General features: G+C 45.7%; 1 protein-coding gene across 1 annotated transcript in view; it reads left to right on the top strand.

The window, feature by feature from the left end:
* The window catches only part of Prkch (protein kinase C eta), a 195795-nt gene that overhangs the window by 159291 nt on the left and 14801 nt on the right, over positions 1–21703 (top strand). The window contains exons 11-12 of the mRNA XM_021178757.2: positions 16316–16454; positions 16957–17145. Coding sequence (XP_021034416.1) covers positions 16316–16454; positions 16957–17145 — 328 coding nt within the window. The remainder of the gene's footprint in view (positions 1–16315; positions 16455–16956; positions 17146–21703) is intronic.

The following is a 21703-nucleotide window of genomic DNA, read 5'->3' on the forward strand; positions in this document are numbered from 1 at the left end:
GGGGGGGGGGGAAGAGAGAGAGAGATTTAAAATAATAAAATATTAGGTCAAATAGCTATCTATCACTGGCAAATAGTTGCAAAAGTCCCTATACTCTCCTTGTTGCCCTTATCTCACCACTGGCCAGAAAGCTTGCAGACAATCCATGGCCCACATGTTTGAGTAAGGCTCCTTGTCGAGGACAACACATGATAGGACAGAGGGCTCCCAGGAGGCTGGGCGTGCTCCTCTTCAAGGTCACTGAGATCAGATCATAGAGCCTTAGAGATAAAGACAAGGCCAGAGTGACTGCTGTGGCTGGTGGTAGGGGACTGTGAACTCCAAAGCCATCTGGGAGCTGCTTTTAGTCTCAGATGTTTGAGGAGAAGGTCAGAACTGTATTTTAAACAAACAAACAAACAAACAACTGGCAGAGCATAAAGAAGGAGTGAGGCAGAAGAGACATGATGGGGCTAAATGGGGGCATGGAGACTCAGTGGAGAGAGAGTATCTGATTCTAAGTGTAGCTGAGGATAACTCAATCCTTAATGATTAGCTGGAGATGAGAAGTGGGAGGGGAGACCATCCTTCATTTTCCAGGTGAGGAACTGGCCCAGAGATGTGGCAGAGCTTTGGCCAGATCCTCTGATTTCTACCTCAGGGCAAATGTTTTGTCCCTTGGCTATCATGAAACTTTACACTACATAAAACCCACCCACTCTGATTGGTCTCCCCTGGTGCTGCCCTCTATGGCCTGTCTGGCTTCTCTCTGCCCTCTGCCATGGTCCATGTCTCAGTAATAGGAGCCACTCCAAGAGTTCACTGCATCCAGCAAGAACCAGTTAAATTCACATTAATCCTGTTTAGGCAGTGTGATGGAATTTTAATACCCTTCTTTTAAAAGAACAAAGATCTGGTCTCTTGATACTGAGTTGGCTGTAGACACTGGTAATGAAGTATTGATGTCTGGAGTGAGAAAGGCTTGAGGATATGGCCTTAGAAGATTCCTGGGATGGTGTCCGTCTCGTAGACCATCACCAAAGGAAGAGACCCCAGAAAGCAATGGCAGCTTGACAATATACTTGCTGTCAGGTGACTTAACAGTGTGAGTCCACCCAGCTTTCTAGCAGTTTCCACACCTCCCCTAATCCAGCCTCACCTGGCGTCTTAAGTTAAATCATTCCTGAGAGAGAAGAATGGCTATTGATGGGAGCCTACATGTATTAGGCACCAGAGGGACCCCCAAATGAAAAAGACAGAAATAAGAGAGAGAGGCAGTCTCATTAGGGAGATTAAAAAGAGAAATCTCATAAGAACAGCCTAAGATGGAATTTTGGAACTTCTGCCCCCTCTTCAGACCCCATGCCTTCTTTTGGCTTTTCCTGGTAAAGAAACACAAACATCAGTTGTGTGAGAGCACACAATTGAAAACACTAACATGTTAGGACGTACCTGGGTGTCTAAACAGCAAAGACCAAGCGACACATAACAAAGGAGGTAGCCTTTGAAAGGCCTGGGGTTCATTGTTCCTTTGAGTTTGTCCTGGTGGTATCTGCTGTCCTAAAGTGATTTGTGTCCTAAATCAATTAGGCACAGAGGGCAGGTGATAAGGATTAGGTGTTAGAGGTTAACTTGATTTGGTCACTGTGGGATGTGCAAATACTAGAAGTATCGTGCAGTACACTCCCCGAAAAGTGTGTGCTTGAACTTTGGAGACTATTATTTCTGTAGAGTGGGAATAAAGCTCTCCAGTCTCAGTCAGAGAAGCCAGCGAAGTCCTGCCTTGTCCTTGGGCCTCTTACTCCACCTAAAAGGAGAGGTCACCTGGTGCTAACCAGCTGACATCCAACAGCTCAGGATGAGCCAAGTGCAATCTGGGCACCACACCAACCGGAATGGAGACTTTAATTCCTTTTTTAATGCTTCATAATTCTGTCTCAGTGTTCATGTGGACAACGGTATTGTGGCTGGCTAATGGCGTTCAACCATTTCTGAAATACGCTGACATTGGGGCTTTGTCTCCTTAATGCACTGCACACAAAAACAAAACGAAACTTTCTTTTTAAAAACAAGGCATTCACACAGAGCCAAGAATGTCCTGGGTCAACAGTCCTCAGCCTCCCTCCCTGGACTGAAGAGATCTTTGGGCTCAGATGGATAAGTGGAGATCTGCTACTTAGAGATCACTCTCCAGGTCCAGCCATCTGGCCTAGGCCAAGCACCTACTGTGTGTGGCAGGAACTTGGGGGACACCTGCAGTAGCAGAGCATAGGAAGTCACTCACCGTGTTTGCAGACAGACAAGGCCCATGTAGCAAGCAGTTCCCGGTGTCGTGAAGAGAAAGAGTGTGAAGCTGGGGTGAGTGGGCAGTTCCTACGCAGTAATCTCCTCTGCGTTAAGAGTGATGCCACTGAGTTTGGCCATTTTGGAAGTCTTCCAAGAGGAGATAGATTTGAGTTTATAGGAAAACGAAAACTTGAATTTGCAAGAGGAACCAAGCTAAGAGCAGCTGGGACCACAATGAGTCGACGTGTAAAGAGAGGGATCTCGAGGCATGTCGGAGGAACTGTGGTTCAGGGTGTACACATTGTGTGAGGACGATGCAAATCCCCTATAGCACCTCTGTATATAATAATCAACCCACATCTGGATGATGAGACCAAGTTCTCTTCTTCAGGCTAGACTCAGCACTGCTTCGATACTCCCATTAGCACAGTCGCTTTACTCCTTAGTTACAGTCGCTTTACTCCTGCAGAATGCCCACTCACTTCCCTCCAAACCTTACAACTTCCAGCTGTGAGATTTTGCCCTTGTCCTGTCTGCCTGGCACAGGATTCCATCTTTAGTCAGATACACACATCATCAACTTGGACCCTGCTTCCCAGGGAATGTAAAATATATCCCTGCTCAAATAGCTTGAGAAATAATTACAAGAATTGACATGTGGGATCCCATGAAATTAAAAACTTTTGTATAGAAAGAAACTGTCAGGAGAACAAGAAACATCTTACAAAGTGGAAGATTATCTTTGCCTGTAACATGGTAAGAGATTAATGTCTGGGATCTACAAAACACTCTAAAAAATTAAGCACACCAAGCCTTCATATCATTCAGTCAATAAGAGAGCTAATGAGTTGAGTGAGGTAGCTCAGTTGATAGAGTGTTTGTCTAGTATGCAAGAAGCTCTGGGCTGCAAAGTCATTCTCAGCTGTGTATAGTGGATTTGAGGCTAGCCTGGGTCACATGAAACCCTGAGGGAGGGAGGGAGGGAGGGAGGGAGGGAGAGAGGGGAGGAAGGAAGTTAGTAGAGAGGAAGGGAGGGTCGGGGAAGAGAAGGGGAAAATAAATATTACTTGAAAAAAATCTTTGTCATCAGGGAAATGCAAATAACATGACATTGAGCTGATCCCATCATCCAGCAGTCAGAACAGCCACCATCAAGAAAATAAATGTCAACAAATGGTGGTGAGAACACGGGGAGAGAGGAGCCATAGCTGGTAGAAAAATGGGCTGGTATAGCCACGATGGCAATCAGAAAATCTTTCAGCTAAACTTAAAATAGAGCTGCCATGTGACCCAGCTGTACGTCTCCTGGTAAACATCTGCGGGACACTAAGTCAGTATGTGACTCACATGGCCCAGACAACGAGCCAGCCTGGGTAGTCATGGATGGATGAGCAGTTGAAGAAAACACGGCCCGTCCACACAGTAGAGTATTACTCAGGTGTGGTGGGCGGGGAGTGAAATGCTGCCATTTACAGAAGAATCGGCGAAGCCGGAAATGGACACATTAACCTAAATAAGCCTGACTCAGAAAAATAAGTATCATGGTTCCTCTCATGTGCAGAATCTAGATTTAAATATAAACATTAATATGTGAGAGTATAAGAGGGGTTATTGGTGAGAGAGACATCTTGTGGGAAGAAGGAAGAAAAGAAGATAACAGGGTAGAAGAGACAACTGCCACATTTTCTCTTACATGTGGAATCTAGACTTAACCATGTGTGTATATGTATGGCATATGTATGTATGGTATGCAAGAAGGGGAGACTATTTCAGGGGGTGGAAGGGAACTGCTGGGAAGGGAGAGGACAGAAGGAGCAAGGCCAAAGATTTAAGTGTGAAAATATGATAAAGCCCATTGTGTTATGCACTAAAACATGAAGTGGGGTGTAAACAACCAAAACTCACTGCACACAGGGAGAAGATGTCAAAGACGAATGCTCCCTGTGGTAATGGTCGATTGAACCTTGTGTTGTGCAAAGGTGTCGCCTTTCTCATTATACACATGGACCAGTCGTGTCTCTGTATAGGTGACTTGCTGGCACTCTGGGGATTGACTATTTAGATTACAGCCTCGCAGCCTTGGTATTTTAAAGAGAAATTGAACTACTGAGGAGACTGACCAGGCTCAAATACCTGTCGTTGCTGGGTGAAGGTTTTTCCAACGTACAGGAAAGAAAGGCATTACTTCTTTTTTCAAAAGATCTCTTTGCCCGCCTAGAGGCAGGCAGTGTACTCTGCACCAAAGCTAAGATGTAAGCTAAGAAGTAAAACTTCCCCTGGTCTCTGATTTTCGTGCTTCTGAGATCGGGGAAATCAGGACAGCTCAAGTATAGGCATTGACCACATTGTTTTGACAAGAGTGTTTTTGACAGAACTGGACACATTCTTTGAGTAGTATCCCCACATATAAAAATTCAGATATTTAAAGAACTAACTGGCTCTTTTGGGAAAACTGGGCTCTTTGCAAAAGCAAGTGCTGGAAACAGAGTGACTCAGAAAATGTTTCCTGGAGGGAATTTCTTGGGGGAAAATTCAATGTCTTCTATGCATTTTGCTTTTGATGGGGGAACCACCGTTAGTCAACGTCTTAAATGTGTCTCCCCCCACCCCCGAGTGTATCCATATTCTATAGATGACCTGAGAAAAAGAGACACTCCAAGGTGTCCTTGGAGTGTATAATCTACTTAGAGTAAGGAAGACTTTTTATTTTTAGGCAAAACACAGAGGACAAAGGAATACTGACTATAATCCAGAATTAAACTGTGAGGTGATTAATTCCCAGGATGTGGGAATGGCCCTGAACGACATATTTCCTCTTGGGTGTTTCAGACTTCTGTTTGGATGCTGCAGGCTTAGTTTGATGGGGATAACCTAGAACCAGAAGAGACCTGTTGAAGCCAAGTTAAGTGTGGTGCAGGTTGGAAGGATGCCCTTCCTTCCTTCCCTCTGTTATATAAGCCAGTACCAATGCTGACAAAGGGCTGTGTTTAACCCATTGCCAGCCGCAGCCAGTACATTCCCCCCGAGAACTAGCCCTGTAGACTTTCCTCTCTTCTCACGAGACATTCATCCCTTTTCACACCATAAAAGGCAACATGACTAGACAGAAAAAGGCTGTGCTTTCTCTGTTTGCTTTTTCTTAGCTGAAGAGACTCCTTACCCTGGCCATTTCCATCAGCTGAATGTCCTCTAGGACAAGCCCCATGCGTCTGTTGGAAGGAACAAGCTGGGGGTGGGGGGCAGGCCAAGATATCACCTCGCCCTTCACTTATCTATTTTTAAGTAAATTTGATTGTGTGTATTTGATACTTAACAACAGGCTGTTGTAGGATGCCGATAGACAGTAAAATACTTGCAGTGGGTCATATTATCATACAGTATCCAGAAATTAACTTTTAAAAATAAGAGCAGCTAACATCTAGTTCTTTTTTTTTTTTAAGATTTTTTTTTAATTTTATTTATATGAATACACTGTAGCTATCTTCAGACATACCAGAAGAGGACATTGGATCCCATGACAGATGGTTGTGAGCCACCATGTGGTTGCTGGGAATTGAACCCAGGACCTCTGGAAGAACAGTCAGTGCTCTTAACCGCTGAGCCATCTCTCCAGCAACATCTGGTTCTTGAACAATGCCCTACCCAGTCCAATACATTTTCATTAGCTGTAGATCTCATGTTGTACATCCTACGTATATATCTATGTTCTTTTATCAGCAGCCCAATTATGTGGCTCCTTCCAACTGCCAGGAAAGCCACAGGGTCTGCCCCCTTGGTAATAAAATTGGTAGTACTGCTAATGCTAGCATTTGCCTATAGAGCTGGTATACTCTCCGACACTTGTAGTTTTTGTTAGGCCTGAGCTCAGTTGGTAATGGGTCTGCTGTGCAAGCATGTGTGCCTGGGTTCAATTCCTCCCATTCCCACAGAAATAGCCAGATGTATTGTTGGCTTGTGCTTGTAATATCTGTTCAGGGAGAGGTAGAGTCAGGAGGCACCAGTGAGAGACCTTGTCTCAATAGAACAAAGCTCCTGGAGAGAGGTTGACACTGAGGATGACAATGGCTGGCCTCCACACATATCCACTCATGTGAACAGGAGCACACACACGTACACACATTATCTTGTCTTATTTTCAGTACTGGGGATGGAATCCCTCAGGGTCCTGCACATGCTAGGTAAGCACTCTACCACTGAGCTGCATCTCTGACCTTCTTCTGCTTTTCTATTGGAGGCAGGGTCTTATTAAGGTGCCTAGGCTGACCTTGAATTTGCTTTGTAGTGCTGACAAGCTTTGAAGTTATGATCCTCTGGTTTCAGTCTTCCAACCATGCCTAGCCATAGAGTTCACTCTATGGATGCTTTTCTCAGTATAGATGCTGGGTTTCCAGTGTGAACTGGACAAGCCCCGTATCCCTGCCCCTGCTCATCCCTATGCTAAAGGCTTTGATTTAGAATTAGGAGCGTTTTATTAACTAGAGGAGCCTAGTTCTGATTCTACCTCAATAGAAATCATTCTTTCAGCCATCTTTGTGTACCAGCCTTGCAAGCAGCCTTCCATACTCTCCTGGTAACAGGTCCTCTCCGTACTGTCCTCTCCTTAGACTCTCAGAATCCCTGCACCCCAGGTTTTTCCATTCTGTTTGTGTCCTGTCTTTTGGGAAATTCACTGTAAGAGTTTTTCTTTCTTTCTTGAATTTCTGTGGCCAGGAGGTAGAGCCATACAAATGTGGGTTTCTGTGAATCAGCTGCGCTTGGCTTTCCATGCAAGGAAAGCGCGAGGAATTGGGGCTTGGGAGCCTCTGGATCCTCCCTAGCCTAGCAAACCCAAGCACGATAACAGTCCTGCTCTTCTATGTTGTTAGAGCTAGGCCTAGCAGCCAGGAGGCCCATTGCCATTCATGGTGAGTTACCTTCCAGATCTGCCTGAGCCCCTGACCTGCCACTCTGCATCTCACTGAGCATATCTACAACTTAAACACTGCCAGGTGTCATGTAAGAGGCATCTTGGCAAAGAGAGTGGAGAAGGAGGTTTTCCTGGCAAGTACAGAATACTAGTACTGTAAAGAGCTACTAAATAATTTTGTGTTGGTTCGGCCCTAGGGGACTTGGGGGTGGAGGAATGTCAAATGCTAAAAACATTTTATAAGTCTCAACTGTCCACCCGACGGCTCCTTTATTATCTATCCTAATAGATAATAGATGTTTATAAAGCTCATGTCCTTTTGTATTTGTTTTTATGATTGCCTTTTCCTACTCTGAGACAGGGTGTGGGGGAAACTTCCCCATCGTATGATCAAGCTTAAGTCGGTTCCCTGTGTACCCAGTGGTAAAGGTGGTGACACGTTGCCTGCCTGTCAGCGATGTCAGACTCTCAGGACTGGACGGAGACCAACACTGGATCTGTAGGAATTCATTTCTGAATCCCTGGCCCTGTTTAAAAGAAGGCGTAGAAACCGGACTCACAGAGAAGTCATTTTCATAAGTTCCCATCCCATGCAGCTGTTAGAAAGAGGTCGGAAGGGGCAGGAGGAAGAGAACCAGGGCTGGTGCGAGTGTCTAATGTCATCCACTAGAGAAGGAGCTGTGCGCTCATGGTGATGCTTGTCCAGGTCTCAGGTTCTCGCTCTCAGGAGATGTTCACATAGACGGAACCTAAAAACACCAGGATGAGCACGGGACCTTGTGACTAGGACTGTTGATCCTGGGGGGCCTCAGTCATGACATTGTATTTGGTTCAGGCTGCAGGACACATTGTGGAGTTATTAAAAGTCAGCACCCAATGAGGTTGTGTACTGTGGGCACCAGGCAATGCCGGTGGTAAAAGAATGAGTGTATGATAAGAGGTTTGGAATTCCATGAACCACAAAACTTCACGTCCTCTAAAGAAATAACAACTTTCTTAATATTCCTTTGCAGTCTTTTCCCAGAGAGGCCTTTAACATCCCTGATGGTAGTTGTACTTCCTTTACTCCTGTACTAGAAACACAGAGCTCAATAGCTCAGAAGGGAGAGAAGAAGATGAGGGACAGGATGTGCTGAGGCAGTAATACAGAGCCCTGTAAGAAACTTAGAATAAAGGGAAGCACACCTTCTTGAGAGTAGGGAATAGGTCTTAACCCTTCTCTCTTATTGTCCCCTGCCTCTCAGGTCCTTTCTTCCTTCCTTTGACGCCCACATCCTAACATAATTAAGAGATTGTTGAAAGTGTAATTTTATATCCTGTTCTCACACTTACATCAGGCTGTAAATATTTTACACAGCCCAGAAGCTACGAATGAGATGCTCATAGACTGCATAAAAATGGGAAAGTTATCATGCACAAACGTAAAGACAAACTAGACAGAAGTATAAGGCTGTGTAACCATGTATCGCTCTCCACAACATGTAAAGAACATCTTAAAATAATCCCAAAGGTTAAACAGCTCAAGTTCTAAAATGAGTAAAATGTGGATAAGCAAGAAAACTACAAGCAGCCCTTAGATACACATTTAAACTTTTCTACTTGAACATATCATGTCTGAGAGTATTATTTAGAATACTCTGCAAGTGTTTAAATGGTGTCCTTGGCACCACAGTTTTAAGAAGCAAAGATAAATAAAATAAAATTTGAATAGTTGAAATGCCTAGAGAGAAGAGACAAGTTCCACTGTGGTTTCTCTGTAGATCATGAGGCAGACCCAGGGCTGTGTGAATCCCTCCCAGACATTTGATGATGGGAAAACCAGGCCACTTCATGGTACTACATTAAGGAAGCCTGAGAGGGAAGAGACTGCAGGAATAGGACACCATCAGCCTTTCCCCAGGACTTTTCAGCAATAGAACTATTTCATAATCACAAACATTATTTTCAAAGGGCATAAAAATTCCACTATAAGTATTTCTCTACATTTTAAGTCTTGTAACACTTTGTTGATTTTTCACAAAATTATGTAAAAAAAATGCTACACAATAAATTAGCTTGCTTCCAAGCATTGTTATTGAACAAGATGGAGTAGCAAACATCTTTGTGAAGTCAAGTCTGTTGGTTTAGGGTAACTCTGAACAGGAACAGCGTGCAGCGAGTCTGAGAGCCCAGCTGGAGACCGACTGAGTGCCTGTGAATGTAGATCTGTAAATCTGTTTGTTGTTTTGAATTAGTTTGTTCATTTGTGTGTGTGTGTGTGTGTGTGATGTGTTGCTTTTGTTTTTTGAGGCTGGCCTCAAATTCCAGACATTCTTCCTGTTACAGCATCCCAAGTGAGAGGATTATCGATGTGTGCCACCACCACTGATGGCATCCTAATGTGCCCTCCAAGGCCCTCCTCCTGCTAGCTCTAACCTCTCACTATCAGTGATCTCAGTGTGAAAACCCAGGCATTCCCCCCAATAAGAGTGCGTTCTGTAGCTCTCCTAGATTCTCTTACTTCATGCCTCTCTCTGGCTGAGTTCATCCGCTCCATCGGAGATAGTGGCAAACTCTTTCCTCCAGCTATTACCCATGTGTATTTCGATGCCATTAAACATTTCTACTTTGGGGTCTAAAACAAACAAACAAACACATTTCCAGAAACAAATTCTGTGAGTCAGAACCTTATGCCATCTCTCTGCATTTAACTCATATCTCTCTGGTACAAAAGCCATTTCTCATCTCAGTATGCAGGGTTCGAAGCTTACTCAGCTCTCTGTGCCTACCACCCCAACCGTAACCCACACCATCATTACTTCCTTTCCTTTCAACACCCCAAACCTTTTCTTACTGATCTCTTCAGGTTTTCTCCCCCTACCCCCCTCCCCTCTCCCAACCCAAGCGTGAGACTAATCCAAATATGAGATTACAAAATCACCAATGCCATGACCCCAAGTTCTGTGTCAGGCTTTGTATAGTCTCTCTTCTCCCTTGGGCAAGAATTCAAATCTTCTCTGGACCCTACCTCATCTGTTTTCTGGATCTCTTGGTTCCTTCTTGCCCAGTCTCTTCCCAAGACCCCAGGCATACGAGTCTTTATTTAATTATATGAAGCAGCTGAGCACTTCCCTGATGGCTGGTCGTGTGTCTCTCCTCACTTGGTTAATAACCTTCGCAGCTCAGCAGAGTCCCTCGTCCCACTCCTTCTCTCCCACACTTCCGGGTTTTCAGCTCACATCACACTTTGCAATTAGAGCCTTAGCTACTGGTTATCTGATTGTCTGCCTCTCATCAGACTTGGGGAGAGTCGGGCTCTTTGCTTGTTCTTGTCTTCAGAGCCCCTTGCATGTTGCTTGGCCACTGGTCAGTGCTCAGAGATTTGTTGAGTGGCTGAAGGAACCAGCATCTGATATTGGATGAGACATGACAGGCCCTCCTATCTAATACAGGATGAAACTAAAGTTTTGCTCTTTTGATATTTCAGTGATGTTTTAAAAAGCACTCGCCAAGTTAACACGATCATCTAACTTTAATTTTTTTTTTCAAATATAAAGCCAGACACTCAAAACTCAGCCAACCCTAACTAGCTTTGTTTTGAAATTAAGATAATAATGCAAAATCATGCTCTTGGCAACGCCAGCTGTTAACATCTGCATGTCAGCCTCTCCTCCTCAGAAGAGGGCACCAAATCATCCTCTGAATATTGAACAGTAAGAGAATACTGCTGTGTGCCCTCGAGCTTGGGTGACCTGAAATCCATTGAACTCTTTCCCAGTGCACAAGCCAAAGACCGAGGTGTGTCTGCAGAATGTTAATGGCACATTTTACACTGGTGTAAATAAAACTTCGTTATCTCAGGATATTGATCTAGTCTCTCAGAAGGCTCATAATTTCAATAAGTGAAGTCTTCTCGAGGACCATCACCTGGGAGGAGGCCAGCAACCCCATTGCATAGAAGGAAGTGATCCTGAGGTCCAGTTCTGTTCTTGTCCCTGGCTAGCTAGAGGATCATGGGGTAAAACTACGATGTAGCAATCTGGCTTCAAAAGGTAGTATTGAGTATAAAATTAGTCAGCATGTATAAAACACAGAGCATTTAATTTGTGTTGTTACGGACAACACTTTTATTTTGATTATCCACAAAACACCTTTTCAGGCCCAAGATATCTCTCTCTCTCTCTCTCTCTCTCTCTCTCTCTCTCTCTCTCTCTCTCTCACACACACACACACACACACACACACACAGAGGCAACAAAAGGCAGAGCGTTGATGGATAATTGACTATCAGCTATTTTAAGATAACTGGCCCAATGTTTTTTTTTTTTTTTAATTAAATGATCTTCTTTTGATTCAGATAATAGAGCACAGATGAATTGCATTCCTGTGTTGGATTTGTTTCCAAATAATATGAAAAGAGATGGGTCAGCGGGGGAGTGGGAAGATGTGTAGCCAGGACGGGATGGGTCTGCTGATAAGTGAGGGGCCTGGGCTTGTGCAATCACCGATACTTCTGACTGTAGTTGACAATTTCATCCATAAATGGAGACAGCACGCTGTAGACAGTGAATACACCCTGCCTGTGACTAGCCTCCTGGATCCTTTCTAATTCACCGAGCCCGTTCCCATCTCCCTCCCTTTATTTCTTTTGGAGGAACGGCTGAGTTTGGTGCACTAAAGCAGGGCTCCACTCCATTCCGTTTTATTTCTCAGGGGGCAGCTCAGGGTGGAAACAAAATAAATCCAAGTTCTGAATCTTCTTTGTCCTCAACAGCTTGGGAATTCTCTCTGAAACTCCTGTGGGCATTTTAAGTAACCCTGCGCACCCAGCAAGAACAATGCACCTTTCAGGCGAGCTGAGGGGATAAAATAACTCTGCCTTTGCTTGCCAGACAAAGGCCTTAGCTATTAAATACCAGTGCTCACTGAGCTAATGACTGCTGAGCTGGCCTTGTGTTTGGCATCTTAGGATCTCAGCCTCTGTCCTGTGTGAACTTGTAATCTTCATCAGGTAGCCGTGTTGTGTTTGGCTGTTGTGTCATAGGCCGGCTTCCGAAGCGGAGGAAAAACTCCAGAGCCCCAAACCTGACCTCTGCAGTTTGCAAGCGCCAAGTCAGAGAGCATAGCATGATAGTTTTTACATGGTCCTCTCATGGTGGACCCTCCCCTGGTGTGGAGACTGGCCATGGTGGTCTGTTTATCTGCTTTCTTATGCTCAACTCTTCCTTCTGGATGGGAGCCAGCGGAGAGACACTGGCTTTGCTTGGCCCTCCTGGCCCTGAGATTCCCCTTCCAGATCAGTTTCCTTTCTCCGGTTTCAAAGAGAAGAATTTGAACTTGCGTTTCAGGTTTCTTATTTTCCCTCTGGACTTTGTGTCAAAGTGTGTGATGCACGGCCGTGTAGCTGGCTCACGTCAGAACAAGGGTCTCGGTGAATTCTGTGGAACATCGTTCCTTCTTCTAAAAATAAGTCAGGCTCTGAGTTGTGCAGGGCCACCACCAGCATGAGGTATCTGAAATCTATCCGTTTCTCTCTTGGGTACCTGCTGCCGAGACTGAACTAAACCTGGAAAGGAATAAGGTGCAGGCCTTGCAAAAGAAAAGGAAGGTGCACGCCAGAGTCTTCTAGAAGGCAGTGCAGGGGTGCTACCATGAAAGTCTGCACTGAGTATTCTAAAGGCAGAGTCAACACGAGTGTGCCTGCTTTAGGGTACCAAGGCAGACTTCCTAGTGGAGGCATGAGATGTTTGAGCTCAAGGCAGAGCTAATAGCCTGATTTTATATTATGCTACTAATTGAATGGTCTTGGAATCCCAGTGTGAGATTTTTTTTTTTTGAGTTATTAGCATATAGAAAGCCACTCCAGCCTTTTTTTTTTCCAGGACACACACTGTCCTGAGAAGGCCTAAAATTAGACTGAAAAGTCAAGTTCAAGCTGTGTAACGTGCCTCTGTGGCCTCAGGCATCGTATGACCAGAATGAGTCATGTCTCCTGTGCTGCTCAGGTGTGCCGCCCAAGAGCTGTCCCAAGACTCTGCCGTGCAGAGGAGATTGCCATAGAGGGCTGGCAAACTGATGACCTAGCACTTTTCTCTCCTTAAACAATCCTGCTGCCCATGACAGCTGCTGAGTAATGAGCAAGAAGCCTCCTACCTGGGGTGTTAGTCACTTGCCCTTTTGAGCAATCAGCAAGACTGGAAAGACCGTTCGTTGCGGGGCTCTGTCAGCACTTGTCGCTGTTGCCCAAGATCCTTTCTGAGACTTGGGCAGGCATAACGGCTTCAGCAAAGCTCAGAAACCCAATAACCTTGTTTGGAAATGTAAGAGTGTTCTGAGCTCAGGCCCACACAGGCCTGCACTGCTGGGCTGGGGCATAGTATGGATAAGGCCGGCCCTGCAGGCCAGTTCCTGTAGTCTTGCTGACTCCTCTACTGACAGCCTCTCAGATCTCTTGTCAGCCAGTGGATGTTTCCCTAGAATTTCATCATGGATCCCACAGGAGCCAGGTCACAGGTATTAGAGGGGGCCTCCTGTGCCAGAAACCATTGTAGACCATGGCCTCCTTGTGTGACAAAATTACACCAGTCCTCACTCCCCATACCCCATAGTGCTCCTGGGAGTCCAGTATGCAGTTTTTGTGCTCATGTCTCAGGAATTGGAGGACCAGGAGGAGGTGACATCCATAATCACAACCCACTGAAAAGAGTGGCTTCTGTGGAAGGAGATTGCTAGGTGGAACAGGCTTAGAGACAGAGGAAGCTCATCTTTCTATGTGGCACAAGGCACTCAGCATACTTGGGTCTCATGTCCCTGACCCTGGAGACAGCCGTCAAGAACCCAGGAGCAGAAGGAAGGCCTGTGCCAAGAAAGTTCTACTACACTGCCCACAAAACATTCTTGGAAAATGGGCCTTCATTTTTCATTTCTGGGCAATATCCAGTAACCACTGTTGTAAGACACAACAGCTTCGTTGTAAGATGTAACAACGGGTTGTGCCAACTCACAGGGAACCAACCACAGGTGGCTGTGGCGGTTCTGTATTCTCCTCCCTCCTCAACCACAACATGAGCTGAGCTGGATAGAAACCAGCCTTTCCCTTGGTCCTCACAGCCCAGTAGCCTTTTGTACTCAGACCAAGGATAGGGAAACAGAGCCATGCATTTTGACCAGCGATTAGAGTTATATACTTAAAGACACTATGGTGAGGGGAGCTTCTCGGCTCCCAACCACGTGTCCCAAAGCTAGAGAAGTCGCTCTAATTGGCAGTTAGCTACCTATCTCCAGCTGTTGGGAATCTCCAGGTCACCCAGCATCCCCACGTAATATGCTACCTTCTTCCTATGATAGAACTGTGGTTTGCCTCTGAGCACATCATTCCCTTAAAAACGGAAGCAGACATCTCCTGCATGCTCTTGGCTATGCCTGGGTGGGTGGAACCTGTGATGATTGATAGGACTCCTTCCCACCCTGAGCTCATTTCAGCCTTCCTTGGTAACAGTGTCCAGGCTGTGTCTAGTGATTGGCAGCTGGATGTTAGAGCCCATACCAGAAGTTGTGTTAGGACACTATTGCCTTTGGCTTGCTGATAACCGTTGTCAATCAGCAGGTGAGATGCAGATGAGATGTGTGTGCCTGACTATACTAAAGTGGTTTTGGTTTGGTTTTGCCAAACAATCCACTTCCTTCCATTAACTTCTCTAAGATGTTGGGGGAGGGGTGGAAAGAGCCTTTGTCTGAGATGCCCAGTACCTAGACCTTTCAGACTCACACAGACCTTGTTTCCACTCCTGTCTCATTTTCCTGACCCACTACCTCTAAGACAGAACCTGAGAGGTGTCTTCCTGCTGTCTCTCCAGGTCACCTCATCTGAGGCCCTTGCTGTTTGGCCCTTGCTGATTGCACTTCACACCTCTGCTTTCTCTGCCCTTCCTCCACCGACCCCCCCAATGGCTGCTCCTCCACTGCCACCCAGTTAAGGTGTCAGCCTCTCCCAGACATTGCAGTGCCCCTCGCTGATATCCCTGTTCTGCAGGGAGCCTTGTGTATCTTGCTAGGCTGCTGCTTTCCTCGGAGATAGGAATTAAATATCAAAATTCCTTTGAAAGTGGCACTAGGCTGCCATAGCTTCAGAGCCCTGTGGTGTTTTTTTTTTTTTTTCACAGCTCTGTGTTCCTGTGCGGGCTCCACTCTGGTGTATGGTCTGAGTCCACTTGCACATCCATACCTCCTTGCCTGCCACTGGGCACCTGTTTGATTCAATCCATCCTTGCCTGCCACCACAACCTTCTCACATCCTCCTCTGGGCCAGGGATACTCTGGCTCCGTGCCTTCCACCACGAAGCTTTCCCTCCCTCCTGTTGGAAGAAATTCATTTTCTGACTTGTTTCTCTCACAATACTGAGTTTTGAATTCTGGTGTGTCCCTGATATTACAGAGCAATGGACATGCTCTCTCTGTCCCTTCCTCTCTCCTTCCCTCTCTCCCCTACTCTGGTATGTGTATTAAGGACCCAATGCTAGGCATACTAGTGAACCAAGATAAGCAGATTCCTGTCTGCATGGAGCTGAGGGTCTATCACATTATCCGTGCTCCGGTTACTGTCTGAGATCCTTGAGGAGATTCCTTTGAGACATACATGATCTTACTCTGTAGCCCCGGCTGCAGTGAATTCGCTGTATCACCTAGTCTAGCTTCCATCTCAGAACTGTTCTGCCTTTTCCTTCTGAGAATGGGCATTACAGGTGTGCACCACACCTGGCTATGATCCGGCAAACTCTGAATGGTTGTCACAGTCCCTGACACACAGCTGCCGCTTGTTCCTCGAATGCTCTCTGAATGAACTCTGATGGGCATAAATGGCTACTAACATGGAAAATGGAGTGTTGGTAGGTGGATTTCGTATGCATACAAAGTACCTGGAAAGCCTAGAAAAGTCACAGTTTGCCCTCGAACCAAGGACCTCTTTCTTCTATGTGGTTAGACTATTCATGGAGACTCATCTTCTAGGGTCCCTTGAAGCAAGTTCTGAGAGCTGGTGTACACTTTTTGTGTTTTAATCCCAATAGCCCAAAGAAGTTTGCGCAGAAACATTTGAATATGTTTAGGAAGCCCACGTGACCACTGTGGTCTGACTGCCTATCACATGCTGTACCTGGTTTCTTTCAGAGACTTGAAACTGGACAATGTGCTATTGGACCACGAAGGTCACTGTAAACTGGCCGACTTTGGAATGTGCAAGGAGGGGATTTGTAATGGGGTCACCACAGCCACCTTCTGCGGCACACCTGACTACATTGCCCCGGAGGTGAGTGTACCTGCTAGGTGTGGCTAGCTCTGCTTAGCCCTGAATAGAAATATGGCCAGGGGTTATCATGTGCCATAGCTCCATGGGCTGCACCTACACTACTACTTCCAGGCTCACATACAGCTCATTGAACGAATGGCAACTGAAAACGTCGAGAATTGGTCTAAATCAGAGTTTGAGAGATAGTGTGAATCGCACAAATTGTGTGATTGGTTCGTTCACGGCTCACTGTCCTTTAATCTCTACTTGGTGATTTAATTCTAGCCCCTGTAGCAAATCTAAAGAAAGTGGTTGTATCTCTTCCCTACGGACGAATACACCTAGTGTGCTCTCCCCTCCACATCAGATATTTCCAAGGCATTGCTGTTTCAATATATATGTGTCATGCTGGGCACTTAGCAGAGAAGTCACCTAGCACACACACTGTAGAGATGAACAAAACACGCATGTCAGCAAGCGGGACTTGTGCTTTGGCACCTCTCACACCGCCCTCTCTGTACAGATCCTTCAGGAGATGCTGTATGGACCTGCAGTAGACTGGTGGGCCATGGGCGTGTTGCTTTATGAGATGCTCTGCGGACATGCGCCCTTTGAGGCTGAGAATGAAGATGACCTTTTTGAGGCCATACTGAATGATGAAGTCGTTTACCCCACCTGGCTCCACGAAGATGCCACAGGGATCCTCAAGTCTGTGAGTCTGACCTACCCAACCCACTTCCGCTTCCAGCCTGTTACAGATGAGCTCGCCTCGTAGGCCTCCTGTGTCTTTCTTAAATGTCTTCTGTTAGTATGGTGGGCCACCACCAACTAAAATTTGTCTGAAGAATCAAGAATTTCTCTTAGGCTGTTTTCCTCTTACACCATTGTTATTTCTGGGATGTCTGCAGCATCAACTGGCAGAAAGGGAGTCATTGGGAAAAGTCAAGTATTTCTAGACTTATAGATTGAGTCTAAGTGAGATGAGAAACCCCCATCATGTAGTCAGGCCACATACGGGTCAAGGGAGAGTCAGTCACCGCTTGTGATATCAGTTTTGTTTCTGTTGACAATGTCCAAAAGAGAGGACTTCCTCTCAGTGCTGAAAGAGGAGAGGGCTCATCAAAACCTCCCTAGGCTACCATGTCAGCTTTTTATGCAGGACCAAATGTCAAGCTTATGTTTTTGGTATAACTCAATAAGGTGTCACTGTGAGAAAGTTGTCTTCTGTTGTTAATACAGTCAAGTTACCATGTCCCATACCTTACTTTGAAGTAAGAAAGAACATGGATTTAATGTTCTTAGATTGAAAATAAAACAGTCGGTATGGTTCTGTAACCACATTGGTTGAGTTCAAAATTCACATTGGTATCTACTGTATGCAGAGGAGATATAAAAATGAATTTAAAGTATATGCTTTAGCGAAAATTAGGACACGCCACCCTCTGTTGAATAACATCTATGAGGTGTATGTGAACTTCTCTTACATGAGTATAATCCTCAACTTCTATTCCTTTCATTTTCTTTCTTTGTTTTTTTTTAAGGTTCCAGGACTTTATTTTCTCCATTACTTTTCACTCATCTTTAGGATACTGATCAATTACACAGTTGTGCAAGAAATTACACTCCAGCATGCAAATGCTTAATGAAAAGACAGAAGAATGAGGTTGTAGCTTAGTATTAAATAGTGGATGGGAATTTCCCCCCAGGCTGCAGGATTGAACAGAGAGATGACCGAGGAAGGGATGATGAGGAAGGGACAACCATCAGTGTGGAGAGGTGGCTTACTGCTGCTATGCCAGGCTGAACACATCACCTGCTTACACTCTGCACACAGGACACAGACGTAGATTCACAGTGAGCTGCAGGAAGGGAAGTCATTAGTGCGTGAAGCAACAACAGGAGAAGGAGAAAGCAGGACCTATGCTGTTAAGTTCAGTCTGGTCCTCTGGTCTTCCGCTTCCATATCAGAAAAGTCACCACTGCTCCCGTAAGCAGAGCTCCTGGAACCAATCAGTAGCGATTGGCACAACAGGGATGCTGGGCTGAGGAGGCTCCCATCTCAGGTTGAGGGGCTCAAGGTAGCCCCTTGTGGTACCTGGCATGCGTATGTCTGCTCTTCCCAGAAGGCACCACCACAGTCGTCCACTTTTGGAACTTCCCATCTCCTGAAGGCCTGGCGTCCACTGAATCCTGGGTCTGGTTGCTGCAATCCCTCTGCCCTTTTCTTTTGTGACATAGATGCCCTTTGTATGGGTTTGATAAATATTATCTGCCATAGGAAAGTCTTGTCCCCTCCATGACTCTCCAGACTTATAAGCATTACTATGCAGGGCCTCTATACTGGTCCTGAAGATATGATTGTCCTTGAAAATCTGCTGCACCACCCCTAGCAGACGCCTCCTAGAAAGCCTCTCACTTCTCACCCAATCACATATTGTCCATGTGCATCACAGCTCCTGCGTCTAGGAGCTCAGGAGTCAATAGTCACCAAAATCGAGAAAACACTAACGTCACAGAGAAGTAAAAATAAAATGCTTTGAGTTTCTACCAGATGTCTCCAGGCCAGCTTAATTTTCATGAAAACAATTTATTTAAATAGTTAGAAAATTTAGAGTGAGGGAAGAAAGAATGTGGCTTTTGTAATTTTATCAGTAAAATGTGAGCGAGAAGAGCTTATGTCTGCAGCCTATGCCATGAAGTTCCTTCCTTCCTTCCTTCCTTCCTTCCTTCCTTCCTTCCTTCCTTCCTTCCTTCCTTGTTATTTAGATACCTTATTGCCACTCATTTTCAGCTTCTTTTTTAAAAAATTTATTTACTTATTCACTTTACATCCTGCTCACTGTCCCCCTCCTTGACACCCCCTCCCATAGTTCTTCTCTCCTTCCCTTCCCCTTCTCCTCTGAGCAGATGGGGGTCCCCCTGGGTATCCCCCCACCTGGCACTGCATGGAGTTCCTTAACTTCCTGGGAGGAAATGGTCACACGGAGGCAGGAGGCAGCTAACCTTGATAACAAGCTGTGGGGAGACAGCTTTGCCGTGCTGCACAGCTAAGCCTGCTTTGCACTGTTACTTTCCCAATGCTGTGACCCAGAATCCTTGTGATTCCCAAGGCATTCTGGGCCTGGTGACCTACAGCAGCCACCATCCACATACTAATGGCTTTTTGTGGCGTAGGTGTCATGTCTGATTACTGCAGCTGCTTTGACATTTTTATTACTTAATAAAAGAAATACCTCAGCATTTGTAGTGCAACAAATTGCTAGTTCAAACTATAAAGACCACTATGCTACCACCAAAGGCAGGAGACAAAAGTCACATGACGGGGGGGGGGCATCTGGACACCCCCCCCCCCCCCACACACACACACACTGAGCGAGGCCGAGAGTCTCGTGGAATTATTAAGACAGTTTCTCCTTCAGAAGAAAAACTCAGTGTAAGTAGACTGCAAGTGTTTTCAGTAACCAGCCTTTGTCATGCAGGGACATCTCCACAGACTCCTTCTGACAGGAAAGAGACCCCAGTGATCTTGTGACCAGCTTCAGTGCAGACTGGGCTGTCCCTTCTCCATGCAGATCCATGGCCTGCAGAAGGCCTGTGCATCCCATCACTGTCACTCCCTCTCTGGCTTCTCTCTAACACCAGCTCCTCATTTGGCTGTAGGCAGCACCTTAGATCAAATCTATTCCCTCCTTGGGATGTCATCTCTGTAGGAAGAAGCAGGAGACCAGGCCTGCTTCCCTGCTGTTCCTTTGGATGAGGTGGCCTTGGGGAATCTCTTTCCCTTTGTGAGTCTCTGATCCCACAAGTGTAAAATAGAGCCAGTGAAATGGAGCCCACAGGGTTCCTGCTGGGGCTGAATTCAGTACAATATGGAAACCTTCCAGGCACACAGCAAGCGTACTCCTAGTCACACCAGGCACACAGCAAGCGTACTCCTAGTCACACCTTCAAAGAATCTGACGTCAAAGTAACCGCAAAAGCACTTGAAAGTTGCCAGACAAAAATTACTATAAAAAAATTCACCGGGAGAATTTCTGAGGCAATTTTGCATATTTTAGTCTTCATGCCTGAAAGTGAGAAATGTAAATGCTACAATTGAGAATACTGGGTGTCTTAGTTAGGGTGTTACTGCTGTGAACAGACACCATGACCAAGGCAACTCTTATAAGGACAACATTTAATTGGGGCTGGCTTAAAGGTTCAGAGGTTCAGTCCATTGTCATCAAGATGGGAGCGTGACAGCATCCAGGCAGACATGATGCAGGAAGAGCTGAGAGTTTTACATCTTCGTTCAAAGGAAGCCAGGAGCAGACTGTCCTTAGGCAGCAAGGAGGAGCATCTCAAAGCCTACCCTAACAGTAACACACTTCTTCCACCAAGGCCACACCTCCTCCAACAAGGCCATATCTCCAAATAGTGCCACTCCCTAGGCCAAGCACATCCAAACCACCACACTGGGCTAGACTTTACAGAGGGCTGAAGTGTTTGCATGGGGAAGGTATCAAAAACAAAAACCAAAAACTGTGAAGAATTAGGAAATGCTAATCAGGAAGGCTGGGATTGGTGTCCATACCTGTAATCCTAGCATCCTAGCATTCTGGAGGCAGAGACAGGAGGACCACTGTAAGGTCAAGGCCAGACTGATTTATATGAGTTCTAGGCTAGCCAGAGCTTCATAGAGTGATCCTGTTGAAAAATAAACACAGAAGTTCAGGGATGAAAATCCTAAAGAGCAAGTTTCTCTAAATCTCTGGTTTGTAGAAGAATAATGAGGCTGACCAAGGATGTCATGTGTTAGAAGGATGTGAGTGCACTCTAGCCTTAGAGTCTTAGGTCCTGTTCTGTTTCTGTGACTGGTTTCCTATCGTAAGCCCCAAACTATTTAGAGGGTCAAGAACCTCTAAATAGTCCCAGCTCAAGGTATGGTCCTGCCAACCACTGACCCACCACTGTACTGGCTTCATTCTCTAAGGTGGTCTGACAAGCAGTTACAACCCTGCTCTGGCTGGTGCCCTTTCTTTCTCCCAGCATGAGATTGCTGGGGAAATTCCCATTTCTTTGGGAGTGCATTGTTTCTATAGTCTGATAGTCAGATTGTGAGACAGACACGTGAGTCTCTTTAGAACATCTCCCATTCTATTGAGGGTCAATCTTCTTATGGCTTCCTGGGATTCCCTGATGATCCCTTCCCTTCCCTTCCCTTCCGTTCATCTTTCTTTCTTCCTTCCTTCCTTCCTTCCTTCCTTCCTTCCTTCCTTCCTTCCTTCCTT

This window comes from Mus caroli, chromosome 12, assembly GCF_900094665.2.
Source record: "Mus caroli chromosome 12, CAROLI_EIJ_v1.1, whole genome shotgun sequence".
Classification (NCBI taxonomy): domain Eukaryota; kingdom Metazoa; phylum Chordata; class Mammalia; order Rodentia; family Muridae; genus Mus; species Mus caroli.